The sequence below is a fragment of the Camelus ferus genome, chromosome 20 (genome assembly GCF_009834535.1).
Source record: "Camelus ferus isolate YT-003-E chromosome 20, BCGSAC_Cfer_1.0, whole genome shotgun sequence".
NCBI classification, from domain to species: Eukaryota; Metazoa; Chordata; class Mammalia; order Artiodactyla; family Camelidae; genus Camelus; species Camelus ferus.
The window spans coordinates 25,662,368-25,687,905 of NC_045715.1; the positions used below are offsets into that span (position 1 = coordinate 25,662,368).

The following is a 25,538-nucleotide window of genomic DNA, read 5'->3' on the forward strand; positions in this document are numbered from 1 at the left end:
TCCCTCAGCCCCTGGGCTGTGCACCCACCACCACTGGGTATCCAGAGAGGGGCCTGTCCTGGGGAAACTGGCTCCTTCACTGGGGCCAAGTGTCCGGCTGACCTGCAGAGGTACACAGGAACAGAGGTTGGGACGCCTCTGCTCTTTTCACACAGACACTGAGAGGAGTCTCTGCCATGCGGGGCAGGTCCTGGGGATGTGCCACCTATCCCACCGCACCCCCAAGCTCCTCTCCCCACCCCACGCCTCCAGGCCTCCACTGGGTAGAACAGCCAGGCCCTGAGTTTCTCTTCGTGCAGAAGCTTGTGTGATTCAATTTCTTTCCTCTGAACCGTCCCCTAGATTGCAATACCCCTCGGAAAGGATGTGACCAAAAGTGAATGAGGCATACAGGGCAGAGTCACACTACTGATTTATGCAAAACCATTACCCCAGCCGCCGCATCATTTTTCCTTCCCCTTTTCAGCAATCATGTATCCCATTAGCCTGTTTGATTGCCGCTGCTCACAAAGGGGCACCTTCGCTGAACCAGCTTCAGTGGCCTCTGGATCTGTCCCCCGAGAGGAGCCGGCTAATTTGGAATGTAGTCGTGCACGCGGCACCAACACAGCCAGAGTCATCGTCCACGGGTCCTTGTGTAGCGGCTGTTTATCATCGCTTTGCCTTTCCTCTCTGGGAGCCCTGATTCGCGACATGTTTGAGACAGCCTGGGGTGCTCTCTCCTCCGTGAAGCCGGGAAAGATGTACACAAGTGCGCAGCCCCTCCTCGGCGAGCGGGCTGATGGCATGGCTGGCTGCCGTCTGCGCCTCTCACCAGAGGGATTCCCCGAGCACTGTTGGCTCAACGTTCTCTTCACGGTTTTGAAAAGCAGAGACGCCTCTGCTAATTTTCCCAAGTTGGCCTAAGAGTCCACTGTGAACTGTAGCAGACATCAGAAAAATTTAATAAATGTTGATCAATGACTCTACCTTGCTTTTCTGGTTTCTCCTGAGTAATTTTCAGACTGCTTTCATGCCAACCAATACAAATAGGATTTCTGAGCTCAGCTTTCAACTTACATTTATGAGGTGATGTATCTTTATAAAATAGATACCTACCTCTCAGTGATATCTGCCCGTAAGTCAGACACAAAGACACGGCTTCTGAATTATGCCACCCCGAAGACTTCCTCTTCTCTCTCACAGTGACTGGTGCGGCCCCATCACACACTCATCGCTCGGCAAACAGTGAGCCCGATGATGGTGACAGTTAACATTTTTCTTACACTCGTCTCAGGAGCAGACGTTATGAGTCCATCTACAGACTGTAGAGATGTTTTACTTTTGTTCTTTTAAAAGTGAAGACCAAGCATTTCCAACAAAACATCTCTTTAAAACCAAAATTTCACATAAGTACATCTGAAGAGCCCAAAACACAGTTTTCATTAGGGAACTCGTTTCACAGGGAGACATTTCCACTTTGTGAGCAACTTTTCAGCACTGCTCAGGGGTGACAGGATACCCCAAGAGTCTTGTACAAGTATTTACTCTGAGTAGCTGGGAGTAAGCTTCTTGATGACACTGCTTATATAGAGCAACAGTTTTTTTTAACTTTCCAATGTCACTTTCCCATCTTTATGTAGGCCAGGACACCCACAAATAACTGGAACTCCAATTCTTGGAAGGTTCTAGGAAAAAACCCTTTCCAAAACATATCACCCCTGGGAGCCCTGGAATTCCTGACTGCCATTTTTTATACATACACACTCCAGAGTTCCGGGGACAGGGATTCATTCTCTTGTCTTAATTAATTTGGCCCTAAGGTGTTAGAAGTATCTTTTTATTTTTGAAAAACCAAGAAACAAGAAAAGGAGAGATGTCCTGGCTCCAGGTAGAACGTGGCAGAAGTGGCCTCACCAGGGCCCCTGCTCTCCCTGCAAGGTCACACGAGTGGCCCCACTGCCCAGGTAGCTCTTCACTTCATCCAGGAGACATGCCTGCCTTTTCTCGAAGAACTCCAGCTGCATGGAGGTTTCAGACCTAACTCCCAGCTCTAGTTCAGCAGTGGGACACCACTGGAGATCACATCTCCACCCATCTCGCTGCCCCTTGGCTCCCAGGCCTCACCTGCTCAGGTGCTTTGGGCACCTTCTCCCAGGCCCGTTGTCTGGTGCAGAATTACTGCTGCTCCACTACGACCGGTGCAAGGACAAGTTCTCGCTCCCTGGCAGAGGTGGGAGTCTGAGGGCTGGAAGTGGGTCTCTCTCCGAGGGCCTGTCCATTTTGCTCCGTATCTTTCTAAGTCTCTGCCACCGGGATGTTTGCTTCAGTTCTGGTGCCAACTGACTGGGAAATCTGGTCTTGGGAGTCAGTGTACGTCTGCTCTGAGCACCTCTGGGGTCAGAGGACGTTCTCTGGAGGATGTTGTCGGGGAATCCTCGGGGAGTCTGAGAGCGAGTGACCAAACTTAGGGTGGTGGGAAACAATTATCACCAGGCCAGGAGGAGCTTCTTTTTTTTTTTTAAAGTCTGTTTCTCTTTGTTTTTTTTCCTTCACTAGAGACACGTGTTGCTATGGGAACGAGGATAGCACTGGGAGCCCACAGCCACTCACCGGACTGTCGGAACCTGTAAATAAATTCTGCCTCACTCCAGGCTCCGTGCTGAGTGGTCCTAGAGGGCAGCTCAAGCAGCCACTTACAGACCTTCTGTCCTGCTGGTGCTGGCTGTGCAGACCCTCCTGCGGCAGTTCACGGCTGACTCCCACTGCCCACACTACGAGCCCAGAGCATTTGGGAGGATCGGCAACCCCCACCCTCTCGAATGCCACACAGCTCAGCCTCAGTCCTGTCTGCCCGTCCCAAAGGGCCGAGATCACTTGATCCACTTCATGGATGAGAAAACCCCTCCTTGGGACCATGCACATTAGCCGTCACTGCCTCTGCTCACTCCACCACGCGTGGTCCTCACCAGCGAATGCCCTCCCCAACGTCCCCAAAGTTAAGGTACTCTTCACTTGGATGATTTCTACCAGGCAGTGAAGCTGCAACCCTCCTGAGGAAGGACCCTGCCTCAACTTCTCTCCTGGATCCAGCCCAGGATGGTTGAGCAAAGGCTGCCCACAGGAAACATCTGCCCATCACCATCTGACTTGGTGACTGGGCCAGGGCAGAGCTGGGCTCATCTTTGTGGCTTTACTGTCCATTCTGGGAGACAGAGTAGTCTGGATGTTAAGAGCCAAGCTGCCTGCATTCAAGTCTTGGCTCTGCCATTCGCAAATGGAATGCAAATCACTTAACATCATTCAGCTTTGGTTTCCTCATCAACTTATCCCTTTCTCTTAAAACAGAACTTTCTACCGTGAAAACCATACAGTAAAAGGTGCATGAAATACAAACGTACAGTTTGCTGAATAACTATATAGTGAATGCCACATACACTGCACTCCAGTCAAGAACCAGAAACACCACTGGCACCCTCTGGTCCCTTCCAGATCTGTTATAATGGTAATAAAAATTATTATTATAAGGGTCCTAAACTAGGAGATGCTTAAGTATCTGGCACACATATTTTCCCATTTACAAAAGCTTCTGGTTTAGAAAACTCCTCAGTGTGACTACAGAAAGTCATCTTGGGATACCATGGTCTCTCGATGATGAGTAATTTTCACTAAATCTTTTCCTTTTTTGGCTGCCTGATGGGGAGAGGAAGCGATGGAGAGGATGAACCAAATGATTCATTCACTCATTCAGCCAACAGGTGCTCTGTGCTCACAGCTCCGGCCTGAGGCAGGGCCAGGGAGACAAAGACAAATACGACATGGCCTCTCTCCTCAGCTACATCAATTCAATACATAAATGGAGCCCGGAGAGCTGCCTACAGACTGTCAATACTGTCCTCAGTGTCTGTTATTGACGCAGCACAGCTGTCATGTGGGTCCTCGTGAGCGGACCCCATCTTTATAGGTTGCAGAAAGTTGACCTTTCTACGGTCTTCTTAACGTCTGGGGCTGCCTGTGCTCCTGAGATCTCTGCCTCCTAAAAAGTCACTCCAGAACCTGTTCTCCAACCCAGGTTTTTATAAAAGCCATAAAAAGAAATAGGCGTAACTTCTATTTTTTTTAATAACTGATGGATTGTCATAGGTCCACAGACAGATCTCCTTTGGACCCAGCCTGACTGCTTTAAGGACGGAGCAGTGTGCCTTTGCTGCTCTGCTATGACAATTAGTGAAATGAAAATGAAGGGTCTGCGAGACGTGCTACTTCGGAACCAGCGCGGCACAGTCATGAGTAGAAACTTCAGATCCGACAGGGCATCTGTGGTCTTGTCGACAAGACCTTGTTTCTAACCTCTTTCAGACAGGAGAGCTTAGGAGGGGAACAACGTCTGCCTCCTGAGTAGCTCAGAGTCCATTAGCAGTTGGGGCAGGTGGGCCGGAACCACACGATCACTACGGTGACGACTGAGACCATCAAGTGATGGAGCAAACAGTCAAAAAAAGACCTTTTTGGCTCCAGGTACTGGGAGAATCAGATGAATGAAAACAACTGAAGGAGAGAGGTTGGAGGTGGATGAGCTGCAGGACAGACTTACAAGTGGTTGCGGTCGAGCATGAAGTGGGAGAGGAGGATGGAGACAAGACCCTGTGAGTGGGCTGGAGGTGGGGAGATGCGCATCAAAGAGCAGAGTAGAGAAGCAGGAGACGTGTGAGAACCACGCCTACACGGGGGCTCAGAGCAGAGAGGAGGAGCAGGGTGACAAACACCCTGGTGGGAAACGAAAAGAAAATGTTCTAAGTGAGAAAAATGACCTGGACAATGCTGAGCACACAAGGAGCAAGAGGTCACTGGGGCAAGTGGTGGAGCCTTTAAAAGGTAAACACTGGGGGAATTTACTGACAGAAATTGTAAACATAGCTAGGAAATTAAATGAATTCATCACCCTGGTGCTCACAAAGGAAGATGAGAGACAGATGCCAGGAGCAGGCATGCACTGCCCGGAGGAGAGGGAAGAAACGCTGTGGGAAAGTAGGAGCCAAGGAACTGGAACCTCCACAGACCCCGCGGCTGCTCACCTGAGAGCTGGCCCTGACCCTGACGGAGGGAAATGGGGGAATCAGCCGCAGCACAGACGCTCAGCCTGCGTGCAGGCAGGCTTGGCCGACCAGAGCAAGACAGACGCATGCCTACCTCGGGCAAGAAACCCCAACTGGTTTCAGCTCTGCCTGCTGATCTTCACCAGCAGCTGGGACCTCTGCAGGTGGGGGCAGCTCCCGCTGCCACAGTCACAGAGCTGCCAGCAGCTCTGGCCATGTACACAAGAAGCAAGACACTTTCCACCCAAACAGACGCACCCATCTCTTCTGAATGCTCAGCTCCCCGCCTCACAGGTGCTGCACTTTGTCCACTACACCCTGCTCTCACCCCCGTGCTCTGGATGGGGCCGCACTTGCAGGAAACAGTCTCACCTGGGAGATGTGGCCAGAGTTCATTCACCCACACTTCTCTTGCTGCTACCCGCACAGGCAATCCTACCTTTTCATGCTGAAAACCAATTCCATCTATGCTTCTTGAAATCTGCAGTCTTTGGGTGGGTATCTAACAGTAAACAGGTCCTGGCTCTGACTAAATGCAGGACACTGATGTCACCTGGCAAACAAGCAGACACAGACTGAAGAAATCCTGCCTCCCCTCCACGGTGAGGAAGAGATGCCCTGACCCCTATCTTCTTACTGTGCAGTTCTGGCTCCTAGGGGACTCGGACCCAGGGGTGCTCTCTCTGGCTGTCTGTGCCATCGTGGGTCTCCTCCGGGGCTGCCTCCCCCAGGAGTCCTGCCCGACCAACCTCTGTCACCCTCCTTCCCTCCACCTCTGACTTCACACCACCTCAGACACATTCCTGCTGCTCTCTCAGCTGGGGGTGTGGCGCCCAGAGCCCAGTATTCTGAATAAAGAATGTTCTCTTTGAGGGTTTGCTACATTCCTGATGCCCAGAAATTCGACTCCTGTGAGCCCTGTTTGCTCTGAGAATGACTCAGTTTATGGAGCTTGCATTATGATCCTGGTCATTACTTATATTATGATTTGGGATGTTTCTTGTTTAAAAAGCAAGAAAAAAAGCTTTCCCTTTTCTCTCCTGACTTGTCACAGGGTTTGCATTTGCTCTTTGATGCCACACTCCCTCAGGAAGCTCCTTAGATCAGGGCAGAACCCCTCGGGCACTCAGGGCCCTGTCCTGTGATTCCACGTGGGACTCACACCAGACCCTGACCCTCCTGCGAATGTGCCAGACCCCAAATGGGAGTGGAGGGTGGCAGAGGTCACGGGGCAGCTGAGCAGCAGGAGGCCAGGCAGGTCCAGGAACCAGGGCTCAGGGGGGAGGTGGTTAAGAACCCATCCTGGGAAGGAGAGAAGGAGCAGACGCTGGCCGGCAGGAGAACCGAGGTTCCTAGCCCCTGGTGGGAAGCCCCTAGTGGGTGCTTCCCTGTTCCTTGGGGCTCCCTTTACAAAAGAAGATTCAAAGGTAAAATGACTGAGAATTTCAAGAGGATGCTGGGTAGCATTAAATCCCAAGCAGAGAGCCCCCTTCTGGGTGCAGAACCTAACACAGTGGCCCCATGACATGCCCAGGACACTGATCCTATACAGATCTGAGAAAGTTCACGTGAAGGTGAAATTCCAAGACAGCTACTATTTTTATGCCTTTCATTCACCTCTTGAGCTTCAACCTTACTGTTTCTACAACTGCTGTCTTTAACCAGTGGTCAGTCCTTCAGAGGTGCAAGCCAAGCATGTGTGATGGTGCAAAAGCAAGAGAGTGATGAGCAGACGGGGGGCCAGCAGCAGACACCAACTCCTCCCCACCAGGGCTTGCTCAACGATGCCTGAGGAACATTTCTCTGGAGAAAACAGCACGTTCGAGGCCAGGAACCTCACCTGCCTGGTGCCCTGACCGTGGGCGCCCAAAATGGGTGGGTGGGGGAGAACCACCCACCCATTCTTTCCCTGTGAAACTCAAAGGTGAAGGAACGTCTACCAATAGCATGGTCCACTGGAAAGGCTGCCTGCCGGGAATCCAGGCCAGACCCCAGAGAGAAGAACAGGCCTGGAAGAAAGAGGCTTGCTCATCAACAGCCATGGGCAGGCTGGCACAGGACTGGGTAGACGGACAGAGAAAACGCAACCGTGCACCTGGGCCGCCCTGTGGGGCTGGGTTCCTTGCACACCACGCTCAGAGGGCCCAGGGACCACTGACACGGCTGGCGTCCAGGAGGGCTGAGGACGGAGGACAGGGCGCCTGACCTCTCAAGGTCTCTGCAGCCTGCCACCTTCACAGAGAGGCTGCTAGAAGGAAGCAAACCCACAGGAGCTGGCTTCCACTCTCCCCTAAGAGACATCCAGAAATGATACCGACGTCCCCACCCTGCAGGCGCAGGACTTCCTTCTGTAGCTGTGAGGGCTGCAGGCCGTTCGCGGGAGAACAAGCAGTCCCCTTACCTGGGGGCGGCGTTCACCTGCACATCAGCAGGTATCACACGCCCTTCCAGAACAGGGCCCTTACCTCATTTGCCGTGTTGTGTGTCCCAACGATCCGGATGAAGGAGGCCGGCTGTCTTTCAAAAGTTACTGACTGCCAGGACCTGTGAAGAGAAGCACAGCATTGCCCGTTGAGACCGTCCAGTGAAGCCTGCGGACAGCGGGGCGCGGAGCCGGGTTCCGGGGCGGGGCCGCCTCCCACGAGGAGGGGAGCCAGCAGCGCCCGCCCGGACCCCGCAGTCGCACCACACAAGGTGCCCTGCCCTCTGTGAGGGCCACCTGGGACTTTTATAAAGCTGGCGGTGAACAAGCAGGAAAGGCAGACGGCGGGCAAGGCCGGCGAGGCGGGCTCCGCGACTCCCCTGGAAGCTTCTGGGCGGAAGCGGGGGCGGGGCTCCTCGCCGCATGTGAGCGCCAGGCTCCCCGGTCTGGGGAAGAAGAGGCGGTTTCTCCACGGGCTCCCCGCCACCCCTCTTTCCCGTTCCCAAATGCACCCCAAACGGTTTGTTCTCCGGACCGGCCAGTCTGTGGGTGGGTTCAAAAGCAGCTGCAATATTTTAAAAGCCAGACTGGGATTTCAAAATTGTAGAATAGACTACACTGTATAGCACAGGGAAATATACACAAAATGTTATGATAACTCACAGAGAAACAAATGTGACAATGAGTGTGTATATGTCCATGAATAACTGAAAAATTGTGCTGAACACTGTAATTTGACACATTGTAAAATGATTATAAATCAATAAAAAATGTAAAAAAAAAAAAAAAAAAAGCCATTCCTCATGGATCAGCAGGGGCTGGGCCAGCTCGGGCCTCACAGCGCCCTGAGAGGAGGCCTGCTCCCGGCTCCTCAGAGGCTCGGGAAGCGCGGCACCCACGACAGTGAACGTCCTACTTTCATGACACACTGAGGACCTCACAGTTGTTTCCACCCTCCTCTGCTCACACAGTGGAAATGCCAGCTGCTGGGAAGCTGTTTCCTGTAATTGTCTAATTACCCAGCAATGCTGCAAAGAAAATACACATATTTGTGCTTTGTTTGTCCCTCTTTGCTTTCAGGTGTTCCATCTTCTCTCTCACTCCCAGACTCCCACTGAGACTGACTGACTGACTGCTGCCTGGACACCAGGCCCCTTCAGGTCATTAAAAAGTGGTTACCATCCTGTGTGCAAAGTCTGTGCCTCTGGATGCAGTTTTCTGGAAACAGTGTAAGGAAAATCACTCTCTTTGTTAAAAGGCTATTATTCACACATGAAGTTGATGCCATCTGAGCATCTCCAGGGCCTGCACTCCTGGCTCATTTTCTTAGTGGGGGACTGTTTTGCTCTGACCATCTCCAGGTCCAGGCAGCTCTCTTGGAAAATCTGCTGGGTGGGATGCAGCCTGTGGGCCAGGATGAGGCTATGAGGATGGCCCTGTGAGGCCTCAACTCTGGGCCTGAGCTCCCACAGACCTCAGGGTCACTGCTGAGCTAAACAGTGTGACTGTCCGCAGACTCGCATCCTTTCCGCAGGAGGTCAGAGGAAGCTAGGGGTCCACACTACACGGGGATCAGAGTCCCATTCCTGCTCCTACTGGAAGCAACAGCACACACCCAAGCTGTCCACCCTGCTTCTCAGACCACTCCTCCAGGAAAGGAGAACAGAACGAGGGCAAGTGACCACAGCCGGTGACAACAATTAGGTTCAAGCCAGTTTCACAAAAAGGATCCGGGGGGGTGGGGGGTGGGAGTGGAGGAGGCAGAGTAAAGATTTTTTCTTCTTAGCTCTCTAGTCCTATGCTTATCAAAAAACATCGACGAGTGCTCGTGGTCCTTGACAGCAAGCTCAGGGCTCGGAGGTTGCAGACAGGCCTGGAACCATGCCTTGTGTGGACAACCCTCCTCCCTCTGCAGTGTGGAGTGGACACTGGGGCCAGAAGAGATGAGGGCTCACCAGGCAGAGCTTGGACCTGGAACCTGGGTCTCCCTTTTCTCACCACCTCCCCTTCAGCCCATCTCCCCACCCTGGCCTCCTCTGGCGGTGGGCTCAGGCTGTGGCACCAGCGCCCCTGCTTGTGCTTGAGGAAGCAGGGCTGCCAGGGCAGCAGATGAAGCAGGAGGGAGCATCTGTGGAGTAATAAGATCAGAAGGCCTCAATTTAATACCAATCCTCTATTACATTGCATTAATATATAGTCACATTAGAGTTCATTTTCCCTAACACAGCCTGAGAGTTGAACAGATGATTTCATTTTCAGCAAACTGGGTATCAACCCTAAGACCAGAGTATGAGTAGGAAGGGAACCTGGTTAGGATGAGGTAATGAGCATCTCTCTCCACCAAGTACCAGGCTCCATTCCCCCTGAACTTCTGCAAAACAACTTTCAACGCTGCCCAGTGGGAAAATGATAAGGTGGCATCAGGATAGTCACTGTCACGTTGGAGCCACATGTCACGTAATCATGGGGCAACCCGAGGAGGCTGCCCCAGCCGACACTCCACAAGGCCAGGAAAGCGGCACCATCACTTCCTCTACACAAAAGCTCAACTGCCACTTTGATTGAGCTTACTGACAGCTGTCTCAACATTCCTACTCGCCAAGGGCTCTGAATCTCTTCTTTAGCAAGCGACACCCCCCGGAAGACAACAGAGCAACAGGGGCATGGTGCACACGGTTCAGAGCCAGGACTGCCAAGAGGACGTGTCTGAGCAAGAACAACGAGGGGTGTCAAAAAATATGTGTGGCCTTTGCTCTGAGCACTTGCCCCAAACACAGAAAAACCCACATGGGACTGAAGTCCCAACCCTGGCACTACTGGCCGGCTCTCCTGTGGACAAATCACACCCCTCCCCTGAGCTGTAGTTTCCTCGTTTGTCCAGTGCTGAAAGAAATGCATTGGACTTCCCTGGTTACAGAAATGCATCTAGAATGCGGTCCCGATTATGTCAGATTGTATCTGTACACGTGTGTATTCAGAGAGATGTCTATAAGAACATTTGCCGACATGCTGATCATGAGTTTAGCTTTGGATGGAGGGATTTCAAGAGACGTTAACTGTATTTTTGCACTTTTCTGTATTGTTTGAATTTTGTAGAATATAGCTGTAAACATTAGAAAAAAGTACCTATATCTTGCCTACTGCCCAAGGCTTTAATACAGATCACATGACATGAGGCAAGTGAAAATGCCAGCGGTGTATTATCATGTAAAACATTCCCAGTTGAGAGGCTTACTGGGTGACAGTCAGATCGCAGGGTTTTGGTTGTTTTTTGTTTTTTGTTTTTTAATTTTAGGGGGATTTAAACAATTTTTTTATTAAAGTATAGTCAGTTTACAATGTGTTAATTTCTGGTGTACAGCACAGTGATTCAGTTATACATATGAATATATTCTTTTCATATTCTTTTTCATTATAGGCTATTACTAGGTATTGAATAGAGTTCCCTGTGCTATACAGTAGGAACTTTATGTTTATCTATTCTTTATGTAGTAGTTAGTATCTGCAAATCCCAAACTCCCAATTTATCCCTCCACAACCACAATTTTGTTTTCTGTCTGTGAGTCTGTTTCTGTTTTGTAAATAAGTCCATTTCAGACAGCAGGTGTTAACCGTGGCCTTTCGTGAACCAGAGAGAGGGTGGCACAGTGGTCGACAGCACGGCTCTAGAACCAGGCGCCTGGGTTTGGATTTTTACCAGCTCCGTGACCTTAGGCAAGCTGCTTAACCTTTCTAGGCTTCAGTCTCTTCTCTATAAACAGAGGATAATAAATATAACTATCTAAAATTTGTGTGTGTGAAGATTAAGTACATTAACAAACGTAAAACACCTGAACAGTGCTGGCACATACTAGCTTCTAAGAAAGACAGCTGCTACCGTTACTACTACTGTAATTACCAGTCAGCCACATGACCCTGCATGAAACACACTGCTTCCCCAGACCCCACCTGCGAGTCACTGAGTTTGATGGTATATGATTCGGTGACTTCTGCAGAGGTTCCCAGGGAGACCCACCACACTCCCAACAGCACCATTTCCTGGAGGCAGACAAGGTAGCTGGGGTTTTGAAGGAATTAACTAAGTATTTGTTGAATAGACTCTTGAGTTTGGCACCTGCTGGGCATTACAGGGGATCCCTGTATGGGGAAGTGCTTGCCCTTAAGAAGTTGATGATCTCTCTGGGGAGATCAGCTATCGTTCCGGGAACTAATCAGAGACAATGCAAACAGCACTGTGGTCCTAACTCACAAACTGGTGGTGTTCCAAAACTTCCCTGGTAATTGGCTGTTTGAAACCTGGAAGCAATTTTTCCAGAGAAATAAAGCCATAAATTTTGATTGGGTTCCCAGGCCCATCCATAAAACCCAATTTAACCCATAATGAGGCTGAAATATCATGTATATGAAATTTTAAAAAGGAAGGGAAAAATGATGTTGTTGCCATAGCAGTAATTAAACAAGCCAGAAAAAACAAGTGATTTAAAACAATCTCTCTAAAAGCTGCTGCTTGAGGAATGAGGATTAAGTACCGTTAATACATGTAAAATCCCGGGGCTATAGCTGGAATATGGTCGGTGGTGTGTTAATAAGGAGAGTGAACAAAGGGGCCAAGAACCGTCCTCCTAAGAGTCTCTTCCACCTGCAGGCCACTGTGTGCTTTACAAACTGCTCCACAATCACTCACGGTCCAGCTCATTCAGTTCCCAACACAATTTGTGAGGTAGGTAGCCAACTGGAATCCTATTTCAGAGGCGAGGACGTTGAGGCAGAAAGACAAGTAATCTAACAACATCCAAGCCTCCAGGTGTAGAGTTGACAACAGAAGCCAGATGTACTTAGTGTTAGTCTGTGCTCCTTCCTCCAAAGGGCACAAGAAACTTTCCAACAGCTGAGAGGCTAGAGCACACCTTTCACTGTCATCTGGGCCCCTAGCACTCCAACACCTCACACCTCACTTATGAGCTGGTGTCATGGGCCGGAGAGCACACCCAGGAGTGGATCACAAGCTGATCTCAGGAAAATGATAGTCCCCTGAAGTCTCAGGTTCCCATGTGAAAGGGGATGGTCATAGTCCAGCATTTACGTTTGGGGCTGTGAGGATGCAATGAGAAAACAGAAAGGGCTTAGCACGTGGTAACAGCACAGAAGTGTTGGCTACTTATATCTTTACATTCACACACGTGGAAAACGGAGGAAGAGAAGAGGCCCGGCAGGTGCTTCCTCTGTCCACACAGATCAGTACAGAGAGGCCTAAGACACGTACACACACACCCCTGTGCACACGTTACTCATGAACACATACATGCATGCTTGTGAAATACTTATTAAATATCCTGGAAGGAGATACGCTGAACTCATGAAGTTGGCTGTTTCTGAGGAGAGGGAGAAGTGTCGGGGTTTGCTAATACTTCAACGCCAACCAGAATGTTCTATTTCTTCAATTTAAATAAAAAAGACTTAAAAGTGTAGTGAAAAATATTAACTACAGTTAATTCTGGGGATGAGCATGTGAGTGAATGTTATATTTTATTCTTCTTTTACATTTTAAACAGTTCTTCAAATAATTAAAAAGAAAGAGAAGAAAGGGATTAAAATGGTGTCTGTGTTTATGTGAGAGAGAATTAGCCAGAGGTGGGCCAACTAAACAGCAAACACAGAAATTAGGGGAAAGGCGGAGGCAGTCCCTCTGTGGGGGTGGGGGTCTGCCATGTGGTGTCGGGGTCTCTGGACACTGCGTCTTTGTGGGAAGCAAGCAGAGGTCCGGAGAGTTGCCAGTGGGGAGGGTGCAGTTGCCATCTGTAAGTGCAGAGTTTGCGTGAGTGGCTCTGGTGGTGAGAGTATCACACTGGCCCTAAGGGCTTGGCTGGGAACGACTTTCCATCCTGAGCCTTGCCCTGCCTTCTCTGGGGATCCTGCAGATCCTATGCTAAGGGTGCCTGGTCTTTTCAGTTCTGGAAAATTACGTGACTTTGCCGCCTATGCTATAAAGAGAAAGCAAATGTCAGGATTTTTCTGCAGCAGACTTGGTGAACACTGGGGAGATGGCCACGAGTATTTGGCCATGGCCAGACTGGCAGTTAAACATGGCAAAATGAACACATGGGGTAATCCCTCCACTAAAAAGGCAGTAAGGAAATCTAATATATGTTTCATATCAAATACGTGTATTATAATACACACACACACAAGCACAAAGAAAGCATGAGGAGATGTCACCATCTCTCTGTGCCAACACTTCAGAGAGAAACACACGGAAAGCAAGTGGATTCATAGTGTAAACAGACTCTAGGAAGGCTTCCTTGAGTCACCAGCCACCTCTGAAGGCAGGGTAGGCAGGGCTGGCTGAAAGCAGGTGAAAGGAGCAGGTAGACTCCCCAACCCCACCCTCCTCCTTCCTGCACAGCGGGGAGGAGCCCTTTTCTGCTTTAGCAGGAGACAGGGACTTCACCCTAGAGTCCTTGACCAGAGAGAGTCTGGACTGTGGGGGCACCAGGGTGGGACCCTGCAGGGGCCAAGTGGGAGGAAGCACAGGAAAGTATCAGATGGCGAGACTTCCAGCCCCTTCCCTCCTTGGCTCTCAGGCCACCATGAGCCAGGCTTAACGCCAGGCAGGAGCCTGGAGCCTGGGGGATCCCTCTGCAGACTCTGGCCAGCCCAAGAGGAAAGACCTAGAGACACTGACCTACGTCCTCTCTGTCCCTCTATGCTTCCTTCTGTAAATATATATCAAGTGCTTAATGAAGAAGGCCCTGTTTTAGACTCTGCCCTCAAGAAGCTTACATTCTGGAGGCAGAGAGAGACAAACAATTATGTCAGAGTTAAAGAAGGGTCATGGGGAAAAGTAAAGCAGTGTAAGTAGACAGACAGGGGCCCACTGCCTTAGATAACACATTAAGGAAGTTCTCTGGTAAAGGGACGACTGAGCTAAGACCATGTGATGGAGGCAGTGGCTATGCAGACCTGAAGAGCACTTCTGTGAGAAGGAACAGAGGCAGCCAGTGTGCTGGATTTGGATGAGTGGGCAGAGGTCTCCTAACGAAATGCCTAGTCCCTGTCTGGTGACCTTGAATGAAATCCATGAACCCGCCCACACACAAAGCTTTTAGCCTCCTTTCTCAGTGCCTAACACTTAAAGGTAAACAGCCAGTCAGGGATCACCAAAGACTCCAACATGAAACACAGAGACCAAAAGTAAATAGTAAAGAAAATAACTCAGAGGATACAGAGTTCAGTACACAGAATTAAACTTCAGAAAAATACTTATCATCAGAAAGGTAAAAGAAAACATTATCACACCTTTGAAATAAGAATCAAATAATGTGAGAAGTATTTGGAGAACAAGAAAACACTCCTGTAAATTAAAACTATGAATTGAAATAAGTAATTCAACAAAACAGAAGCTTAAGTTGAGGAAATTTCCTAGAAGGTCAAACAAAATGATAAAGATAGAAAACAGAAGAAAAAGGATAAGAGAATGAGACGATCAAACCAAGGGGTCCACTGTCCCATTAGCAGATATTAAAAAAAAAAGAAGAGCTATAAAATTGTCAGAGCAACACAAGGAAATTTCTAAGATGTGAAGGACTTAAGTTTCTAAGTTAGAGGCTACTGGGTGGCCACTACAATAAATGAGAAAACAAAGCATATTATTGAGAAACGTTAACAGATTTAAACGTTTTGGAGGGGGAAAAAGAGGTCAACACAAAGATGTGGAAACTAGAATTGTGAGATTTTTCAAAAACAGCCTTGGAAGTTAAGAGATAATGGAACTGTTCCTTTGAAATACTGAGGGAAAAGTTAGTTTCCAACCAGAGGACTATTCCTAGCCAAACTACCAGCCAAGTATAAGGACAGAATAAAGAACTTTCATTTAGGCATAAATCCCCCCCAAAATTTACCTTCTGTGTATTCACGATAAACTACCAGATAATGTGCTCCACCAAAAGATTAAACTAAGGCAAACAAAATTATGAGATCCAGAAAACAGAATCTGACTTGGATCGGAGATGAGGGGGATTCCTAGGACAATGGGAAGGGAGATTCCAGGACGAGAGCTGGTGAGACAGGCCTAGAGAGCAACCAGGGAAGGGGTGGGGTGTGTGGTGCCTCCAAGGGGGTGTCTCAAGGGGAAAAGAAACCAGCCTGATTTATGATTTACCAGATGTGTTTGTTAGACCAGGTTGAGGGAATTTGGGTGGCTCTGATAAAAGTTAGGGAGAAGATTCAGTGTAAGTATACAGACAATGAATGATAGATATATAAAAACTAAGTAACTTTTAACTCCAGCAAAAACAAGTGATAGAAAAAAGAAAGGTAATCACAGCATACTACAGTTGCTCAGCTCTGAACAATAGGTTCCAGTCATGCTAATGTCAATGAGATAACTGATACAAAGACAGACCGTGGTCTAACAAGACAGGGAGGATGGGCAGAGGAGGAACATAAGTCTGTTTATGAGGGGGAAGGGTAAGGAAGCTAAATCCTTATCTTTCAAAGCAGGAAGACAATAGATAATTCTGGTAACAGAATTAAGAAATAGCTGAATAAGCATATAGTTTAGAAACATGAAGATGAAGACTAAAAGAAAGGTCTATAAGAGACGAGCACGTTTGTCTCAAAATCTGCAAGTCTGACCACACGTTATGTTGGACAAGTCAGAGGACACGGGCAATTTCACACCCTGATGGAGGAAGTGGACATGGACGTACCCCCAACCAGCAACACTGTAAAGTACGTACCCCGAGAGCGAGCAAGTCCTCCTATATGCTTCAGCTTAGGTGTGCTCCCAGCATGGGAACATTCATGTCTGTAATCATATCTAATGACACCACGGACTGGGCACATGAAGAGGAGAGCATCTTCCATGACCAGGCGAGCTGGGAGCTCCTGCCTTGTACCAGCCTTGAAACTGGGCCCTGCATGCCCTTCCTGCTGGGCTCCCAGCCCAGCACATCCTGTGATCCCCTCACTTGCCCAGATCTCCGAGGCCAGGCTACATGGAAGCCTTGGTTCAGCCTCAGCGACTCATCTGGCACCAGGAATCAATTATTTTGTCCAGCATAATGCTTTACTGGACTCTGTGTCTGTCTCACTGCCCTGGCTTATGGGGAACTCTGGGCTTGTGCCAGTCACCCCGTCCATCCCTCCATTCAGCAGCTATTGACTAAGGGTCCTCTATGTGCCAGGCTTAGGGAAAACGGTGCCCAGTTTGTCTAACCTGACTGCGGCCCTGAGGTGGCAGGGAAACAGCTTGTCAGGAGCCACTGGGATTCGTGATCATTTAGTCACATGCTGATCAGCCAACTGCTTACTGAGACCAAAGGTCACACAGGGGAGGCTCACAGACACATTTTGTTGGTTTACTGAGTATTTTTTTTTAAACTTGAGCTGCCACTTAAAAATTAGATTTTACATAAAAATACAAATTTCTAGTTTCTCTTGAAAACCAGAAGATCTGGCATCCTTGGGTCACTGGGAGACAACACTGGCTGGAGACACAGGCTGGTGCTGAGGTGACTGTGACAGGCCCAGCACTGCTAACCTGTGGTGGTCTCCATCACTCCCTGAGCCTGCCCCGGCCTGCTCTGCTCACTCACATCACCCACTTGGCTCAAGGAGGTGGCCAGGTTTCTACTTCAGCCTTAGCAGGAGCTCAGGCAGTGTTAAAGGGGAGTAAATTAAATTTCTAACTCTGTATAGGAAGCCCAGCAACCTCAAAATTCTCTGGAGATCTAGCAACAGAACTGATACACAAATTATCAGTTAAAAAAAATCTGTCTTCTTGGCCTCGAGACAGGTACAGCTGAGGTTCACTGAAGGATGCTATGCAGTCTTCAGTTGCTGATGCCTGCCTTCCCTGCGACTAGGTTAGCAGAAGTCTGGTTCTAGCTAGACCGTGGGTTCTCAACCCTGGCTGCACATCAAAGTAACCTATGGAGCATCTAAACCTTCCAACTCTCATGCCACATCCCAGACCAGTTAAAACTCAGACTCTCTGGGGGTGGGTCCTGCATGTATTTCATCTGAACTCCTCAGGTGACGTCAGTGTTCGGCCAAGGTGGAGCCCCTTCTTGGGCTAGGGGTGGTTGGTGAGGAGCAGCTTGCTAGGATGACATCTTCTGCCCTAATTATGGTCCAGATCAGCCTTCTCCTAGCTTCCTCCAGCTCCCAGCATTTCTGCACCTACGGGCACATTTTACAACAAGAGGAATTTCAGGCCTCTCTGGTGGATGCTCTTGCCCTTACTGCTCTAACCTGAGCTGGTCTTGGGTTCTACCTTCCCTGCTCACAGCATAATTTTCCCTTTTAGAGAAGTTTCCTCTCAAAGAGAATGTCAGGCCCCTCCTGCGAGCTCCTCCTATGAGCTGAGCTGGATGCTTCTGACCCTGTGGCAGCTGCAGAAAGGTGTGTGTCCTGGGACCTTTGTGGAGTGTTTGAACGTGTGTATGGGGGAGACAGATGAGCGAGGGGCTACTTCAACACTCAGTGCCCATCCCCAAGCTCCCAGCTCCCACTCTCTGGCGTAGAGTTCCCCTTGATTCCCCTAAGGGGATGCAGTAATTGATGATTAGCATTCCAAAGCTTGGCTTGCATCCTGCTAGCCCCATCATATTTAATTACATTTTAACTATATTCGTCTTCGATAATAGCACGAACATAATTTAGATAATTATCTCTCTCTCTCTTATTCTCTGACTCTGTCTGTCTCACTTAGAGCTCCTTGCAACAAAAATCGCTTTCTCGGCTCAAACACATAAACAGACGCTGGGGCCAAGTGCTTTTTTCTCTCTCTTGCAAGCAGCTGTGCTAGCAACGCAGCAGCTTAGAGTATCATGCAGAAAAAAAGAAAATTCATGTTTCTTCCTGCCTCTATATTCATGTTTGTACACAACTGGTGGTGGGAGTTGGTGTGGGGGTGGGGTGGATGTGTGCATATGTGCACACACACACCTGCACCTGGGCAAGAGCTGTGCGGCGCAGAAATTGGGGGCGGCCTAGCAATCAAATGAGAAAGAACTCTCTAGAAAGCACTCTCTGGGTCTGGCATTTCTTTCTTACAAGGTTTAATGGTTTCTCTTGCAAATTTAAACTTTGTTGAAACTTCTAAATGTCTGGTAAGTCTTTTGAAGAGATGTGTTCTTTCTAATAGGGTTTCTGTCACACTTGTATCTTGTAATTAATGACCTTTACCCTTGACTATTATCTGCCTCCTCCAGGAGACTGTCAGGTATGAGAGAGAAAGCTGGGGCTCTTCCAAGGGAAAGTGTGTCTTAAGCAGCCTGCTCCACGATGGCAGGAGTCCCCACAGACCCTCCCAAACACCAGCTGGGTCAGTGGTCCAAGTTCCTGGCCTCACAGCTCCCCACACATCCCCCTCAGGGCAAAAAGTACTCTCCAGCAGCCTTTGTTCACTGGTTTTTCTGATGAAGCTGACCAATATAGCTGAGATTTTAGGTACAGAGATTTTATGCTGAAAGTTCACACTTCTAGGAATATTTTTGAACAAATAAGGAAATAAGAAATAGGTTCAGAAATAGCTACTATCAAGGTACTCTTGCTCAAAGTGTGGAGACTGGGAGCCTGAAAGGGTTTCAGTTCACAAGATACAGTGTGGAAAAGGGGGAGGTCCTCACCCACAAATTCTCCAGATTCTGTCCTTTTCCTTGGAGTTCGAGAAGGCTAAAATAGAGATGGATTTTGTATAAAAAATTCACTTTGGCTCAACTCTGTCTGATATTGAAGGATTACCCATTAGCTGAAGTTCAGTTATTCATCTTCTTCAGACAAAACTCATTGCTCATACAGTTCTAGGTCCACATCAGAAACAAAAATCCTTTTTTCTCCCTCTGAAGAGTAAATACCACCAAGGAGGCCCTGCACTAGGAGGCAGGGAGAGGCTGAATAGCATGTTTGTGTAGTTAACAAAGGGACTCTGGCTTCCACATGTGGGAAGCCAGAACTCCTAGCTGTCCCTGGAAATAAACACTCAGAGCAGACTTCAGGAGCCAGGCAGTGTCTACATCAACGTTTTGCCATCACTGGGTTGAATCCACCAACTGCCCCTTCTGGTGTGGCTCGGCCCACTAGTGGCTGAGGTACAGAAGGCAGATCGGCAACTTGCCTCTTGCAGTACCTCCTGGCCTCCAGACAAATTAGAAACCAGCCAACGTGGTGACCAGGAGAGGTGGTGGAGTCCCTTCCCGGGTGATGTCAGAGAGGACTGCAGGTGTGCCCTTCCTGGAGGTGAGGGCAGCGGGAGAGCTTGGCCAGCCTCTTCTAGAGCAGGGGCGCTCACCACAGGGTAGCGATCTGCCTGGGGCTGTGGCTTCACAAGTTGTGACATTCAGGGGACTTGAGAAGGGGTGAGGGGGACTCGCCTCTCCTCCCTCCTGGCCCTGCACCGGGTCCAAGTCCCTTGACTTGCTCCATGTTGTTCATTAGGGATGTTGCTCCTCATGCTGCAATGTGCCTGAAATACAACCACCACCTGGGCCTAAGTTTGCACTGAATGGATGGAGGAGCCGGCAGCTTGGCCACTCTCGGCCAGCAGGCAGCTCTGGGGGCTGCGGGGAGGGCAGATTAGCTTTGCTGTTCCCCAGAGGATTTCCTATCCCCAGCAAGCACAACGCTCAACAGAAGTATTGATTTAGGGGCATTGAATGGCTCCTTTCTGCAGTGAGGCTTGTTGCCTCCAAGGATGACATGGCCTTCTCCTTGGCTCCATGTGACAGCCCAGCGCCACCCCCTCCCCCCGCCACACATTCCCTCCGAGATGCGCGCTGGAAACGTGAGGACGAGGTATGGGAGGGGGCCAATTTTCAAATGTTAAGAATTTGGTGATTTCATTTCCCAGTGTTTTAAATACCAAAAGGATTTAGAACACCATGAGGACTAAGTGCCCCCTGATGTCAGGTTTAATTAAGCAAACAAACAAACAAACAAAAAGGCTGCTTTCATGGAAATTCATGCCAAAAGCCTGTGCAGAACAAAACCTGACCCCGACCTCAGAAACCTACAACAGTACACACAGCTAAGCAAGCCAGTGGCCCTCGAGAAGGACCACCAGACATCCTATGAATCAAACCCAACCAATTTCACACCTAAAAATTACACTAAGCCCCTGTGGGAATTCCAGATCTGATGACATGCCACATTTGCTCAGCACCTAACACCAGGGAGATATTCAGTAAAAACTTAAAAATAGACCTCTCCCTCTCCAGCCATTAAGGGCTTGATATTTGTAACTCAACAGATAAGAAAGCTTTAAAAATCTCCAGAGTACAAAAAAATGTTTCTTTCTGATTAAAACTATTGCTCTTAGCAAGGAGCCCAAGATTAGCCTAGGGCCATCTAACACACTGGAATCTCTGAATGTGAGTTCTGTAATGAAAAGGTGACAAGTGTTCGTGGCAGGCCCCATAAAGGCCCTTTCTGGAATTTGCATAAGCTGCCACGTTCAACACAATTAAAGCAAGACAGTGAATGACCCACAAGCAGGTGTGAGGCAGTACTGCGCATGTAACGACCTTTCTTCTGGGAATTTTCTGACAGTGAAAAAGTTGAATTAAAAAAAAATCATCTCTTCCTCTTTTCCAATACTTTCCTGATTAAAAAATCACCACCACCTTCAACTCGGTGCCTTCCTGGGTCCAACCTTTGTTGGCCACACCTCTCTTAAGACTTAACAGAGGCATGTGTTCTCCTGCAGGCCCCTTGCTCTCCAAGGCTGGTTCCAAGTCACTGCTTGCCCCCTTCTCTGGGTTCTTCCTCTACCCTGGCCCAGACACAGGCAATCACGAACCTCCCCCATGACTGTGCTCTGTCCATCAGTGCCTTCAGCCAGGCTGCCAGGTGACATCACCCTGGTGCCACACGAAGGGGCAGCCTCTGGCTCCCTGTGAACTCACAAAGCATGCCAGACAAGACAGGACTGAAGACAAGGGCATGTGTTAAGTACACACATTAAATAATTAAGATAATGTATGCTACCATAATCGCCAGGTAGGAGTTAGCTGGGCAAAGAGAGAGGCTAGAGGCCTGGCAGGCCAGGGACTAGCATCAGATCACTACCAACAGCCACACAGGAGGCACCTCAGTCTTCGCTTCTTTGTGATGAATCCTGATTTCCCTCAAGGCAGCAAACTCAGAGAGCTCCTCCATACATGTTCTGAACGTGTGTGTGTGTTTGTGTGTGTGTGTTTGCGTGTGTGTGTGTGTGTGTGTATGTCTGCATGCCCAAGATTTGACGCAGTGTATTTCTTAACACCTGCTTTGAATTCTGTTCATGTCCCCAAGCTGAGACATCAATGACTTCTTTACTAGACGGTAAACAAGCAGTCATGAGACACACAAAAATATGGCTTCTTTTCAGGCTGTGTTTCAATCTACTCCTAGTTATTCACCAGGCTAGTCCCCTGCCCTGAGAGTTTTGCAGAGTTGAAGGCAGATGCCAAGAAGTCAAACTGCATTCAACAAGGTTAAAAGTTATCCTTGGCACGTGGAAATCTCCTGCCATAAAATACTGTAAGACTGTTGCTGAGGCTAAATCAGCTTATTTTTCTATATTATTTCTTGGGGAGGAAGGCTGCTGGGTGAAGGGGATGGGTGAGAAAACTGACCAGTAACTCTTTCTGATTCCATTGTCAGGCTTTAAAATCAGACAGATCAGCTATTAATCTCAGAAAGCCAGCAGTGAATGTGTGCAATAAATTTGTCATCATTTTATGAATAAGCTCTTGGTCATGAGGGCTTACTGTCTGGCAATTCACCTTTTCCATGATATTTTCTATTACTTGTATTTTGGAGCAGCTTAGAAAGAATATTATTTGTGTTCCTGGAGATCGGAACATAAAAAATCCTCTGAGTGATGGAGACATACAGGCAAGGCTCCATGTCTGCCCCTGGGCTCGCCAGGCAAACAGTTCACTGATGCTCGAGTGCACACCACCAGGGGATGGGGATCACTGGTCCAGGTCCCAGGGCGCACCCATCCCCTCTACAGCTGCTAATGAAGCCCCGTTAGTGCCGGACGGCGTTGCACGTGCCCACTGGCTTCCTGTCAAAGACTGTCAAATAGAGCTGTTGGTAATCACAGCTGGCAAGTTGTTTAGTCAATATTTTTGAAAAGTTCAACCAAGTGTGTGAAAGCACAAAGTAGATTTTCCTTAAGTTGCTAGATGATTTACTCGCCTCTCCGCTTTGTTCCAGCTCTGCCCCCATCAGGATCACACTGGGGTCCTGCGGGGCAGTGCTGAAGGCTGTGGGGTGTGAGATGTAGAAATGGAGGAAATTTCAGCTGCTTTGGCATTCAGCTGTTTTCTTTTTTTCCCATCGTGTCAGCAGAACTCTAGGTCGGAAACTCTGTACTGTGAAGCCTTTAAACTAGAGATTAATAACAACCAACCAACCAACCAACCAAACAAAAGAACCCTAACACGACCACACTGGTAATAATCCCAGCCCTTGCCTAGATATGGCCCCAGGAAGATGGTCCCTCACTATCAATTTTAAGGCTTTGGGGGGTATATCTGTATTTTCTCCCTTCGCTCCTTGTGAAGGACCACTGCTCTATTCTATATTGAAGATGACAAATATCCCCTTGGAACCATTTCTTCCGAGTGTGACAAAACATCACGAGGGGAATTCACACTGAATTAAGAATGCAACTGCGTACTGCACCACCTGTGAACTCCATGCATGTGGTGGACCATGGCTCTACCTTTGGGAGACCCTTCTTTGCTTTCGTGATTTTCATTTTCTTATCTTTAATTTTATAACTTTTGTGGGAAAGATCATGACTCCCAACTTTGGGTCAAAATGCCCTGTTAGCAAGGGGATGTGGGGCCCCCAGGCTGGTGCAGGCTCTGCAAACACTTCTCAGAGCCCCTGTCTAGGACCCCTTTCCACAGCAAGCAAGTCTGGGTAGATGCACTAGTGGGCATTCTGCAGAAACGCAGGATTTGGGAAACACAGGTTCCCTCTGAAGATCTAGATGCTGGGATCTCAAGTCTGGGTCCGCATGCATAGTAGCAGGTTTACGTGCCATGTTCCTCGTGATGGTATTTGAAGAATGTGTACGACAGTTAAATTCTCACTGGTCTTCATAGCAGAACCAATACAACGACCTGTAGCTGCCCCTAACTCCTCCACAGCCAGCAAAGAGCACAGCAACTGCCTTCCAGAGAGGACACTGGTGAGGCTCTGGTCCCTAAGACGTGTGCATCCACGGTGATTCTGATGTGCGTTTTGATGTGCTCTCTGGGGTCTTCAACTTGAGCTCACCAGCACTGCCTGGAGGGTGTGCTGAACACAGACCAGACCACCGGCACCCACCCCCAGAGTTTCTGATTCAGCAGGTTTGGAGCGAGGCCTGAGAACTTGCGTTCATCACACGTTCCCTGGTGCTGCTGATGTGCACTTTGAGACCCACTGTTCTCCTCTATAACAAAGGGGACAAGTTCATGTTCCACTGGGTAGAAGGCAGCAAGTTGGAAAGATCCTGGAGGTTTTAGAATAAGGGAACCAGGAAGCATTAGGAAGATAATTTTAGCGGCAGTGAGGATGCGGGATTGAAATGGAGGTGATACTGTGGGCAGGAAGGTTCCAAATGCAGCTTTCAAAAGTACTCCATAGAGACCCTGGCTGGGTGGAGAAGTTTGCTGGCCAAGGATTACTCTCTGGGAGAAGATCTGTGGTGAGACAGGAAACCCACCAGACTGGAGCCACACTGCCTGGGTCTGGGCCTGGGTTCTGCCACGCACTATCTGTATGGCCTTGGGTGAACCACTCGCTCTCTGGAGTCTTTGCTGTCACACTTGGAAAACACCATCCTGCAGGCAGTGAGAAAGTCTAACCCTCAGGTTGAGTGTGTGCAGCACAGACAGAAGCTCACAAAAAGGACAGCCATATTGAAGCCATGACGGGGCAACTTCAGAAAGGAAGCACTCCCTGGTCATCTTGACTTGATTTTCTAATTCTCAAATCCCAATGACCAATAGATTGCACATTTCTCAGGCACAAACATTTAATGACTAGGCATATAAGGTATTTAATTTCTATATACATGAAATTTAATTTCCAGTACTATGTGGCATTTTATCTGATTGGGGAGAAACAACCCACTTACTGAATGTGGCTTTCTAGAAAGACCCCTTTCTCTGGGACAGTTTTTGTGAGTGCCCACCCAGACTGTGCACCAGGCTGGCAACACTGTCAGCTACTGATGACCAGCTAGCTCTTTGTGCAGGTCTAGTAAGAAGCAGCAGACATCCATCCACGTGCTGCTCAGCCTACTCCTTCAGAAGGAGGCTGAGGCCTTTCCACTTTCTCTTCTTTACACTAAAAGTTCTCTCCTTACTAAGTTAGCCACCTAAGTCCAGCTTTTTAACGTTCATCTTTCTGATGAACCCTGACTTGGAAGTGCTCTGTCAGACTGTCTAGAGGTCTGCCCTGCATCTCACGTGCAATCAATCTGACTGTGGAACAACACAACCAGCGTTTTGCTATTCACAAAGAATAAATGAGGCCAGGTGGTCTGGGGATGGGTGAGTGTCCCTACAGTAAAATTAACTCAGCAGTCACCACAAGATGAAAAAGCAGATAATGTTGGCAGTTTTTGACATATGAGCCACCAATATACATTTGTGATACTTTCCTACAAACACGATAACTTAAAACACATATACAAATACAAAAAATTCCACAACTGAGGAAGACATTCAGTTGTCCCTGTTGTCTTAGAGACACTCTCCAAAGAGCTGACAATTAGACCCTCTTTGGCTAATTTATTTTTAACATGGCATATCAATGGTATTTAATATGGTAATATGATGTGTCAGATCCATGAGTTATCACGGCTCTCTGTGCTCAAAATGCTGAAATAAACAACTGTAGACATGAACTTGTTAAACATCTGGATAAAGGAAAAGCAGTCAGCTTCTAAGGCTGCAGCATTTGCTTCTCCAGGCTGGTGGCAGTGGCGGTGGGAGCAAGCACCCAGAGCGTGCCGGGCGGCAGTAAGTATCTCGGGGTGAGCGCGCCCA

The 25,538-nt window shown here is 48.7% G+C and overlaps 1 protein-coding gene across 2 annotated transcripts in view; it reads right to left on the reverse strand.

Moving 5' to 3' along the window:
* Nucleotides 1–25,538, reverse strand: part of BTBD9 (BTB domain containing 9) — a 206,959-nt gene that overhangs the window by 6,199 nt on the left and 175,222 nt on the right. For both annotated transcript variants that reach the window (XM_032462990.1, XM_032462991.1), the window contains one exon: nucleotides 7,541–7,619. In XM_032462990.1, the coding sequence (XP_032318881.1) occupies nucleotides 7,541–7,619 (79 nt within the window). The remainder of the gene's footprint in view (nucleotides 1–7,540; nucleotides 7,620–25,538) is intronic.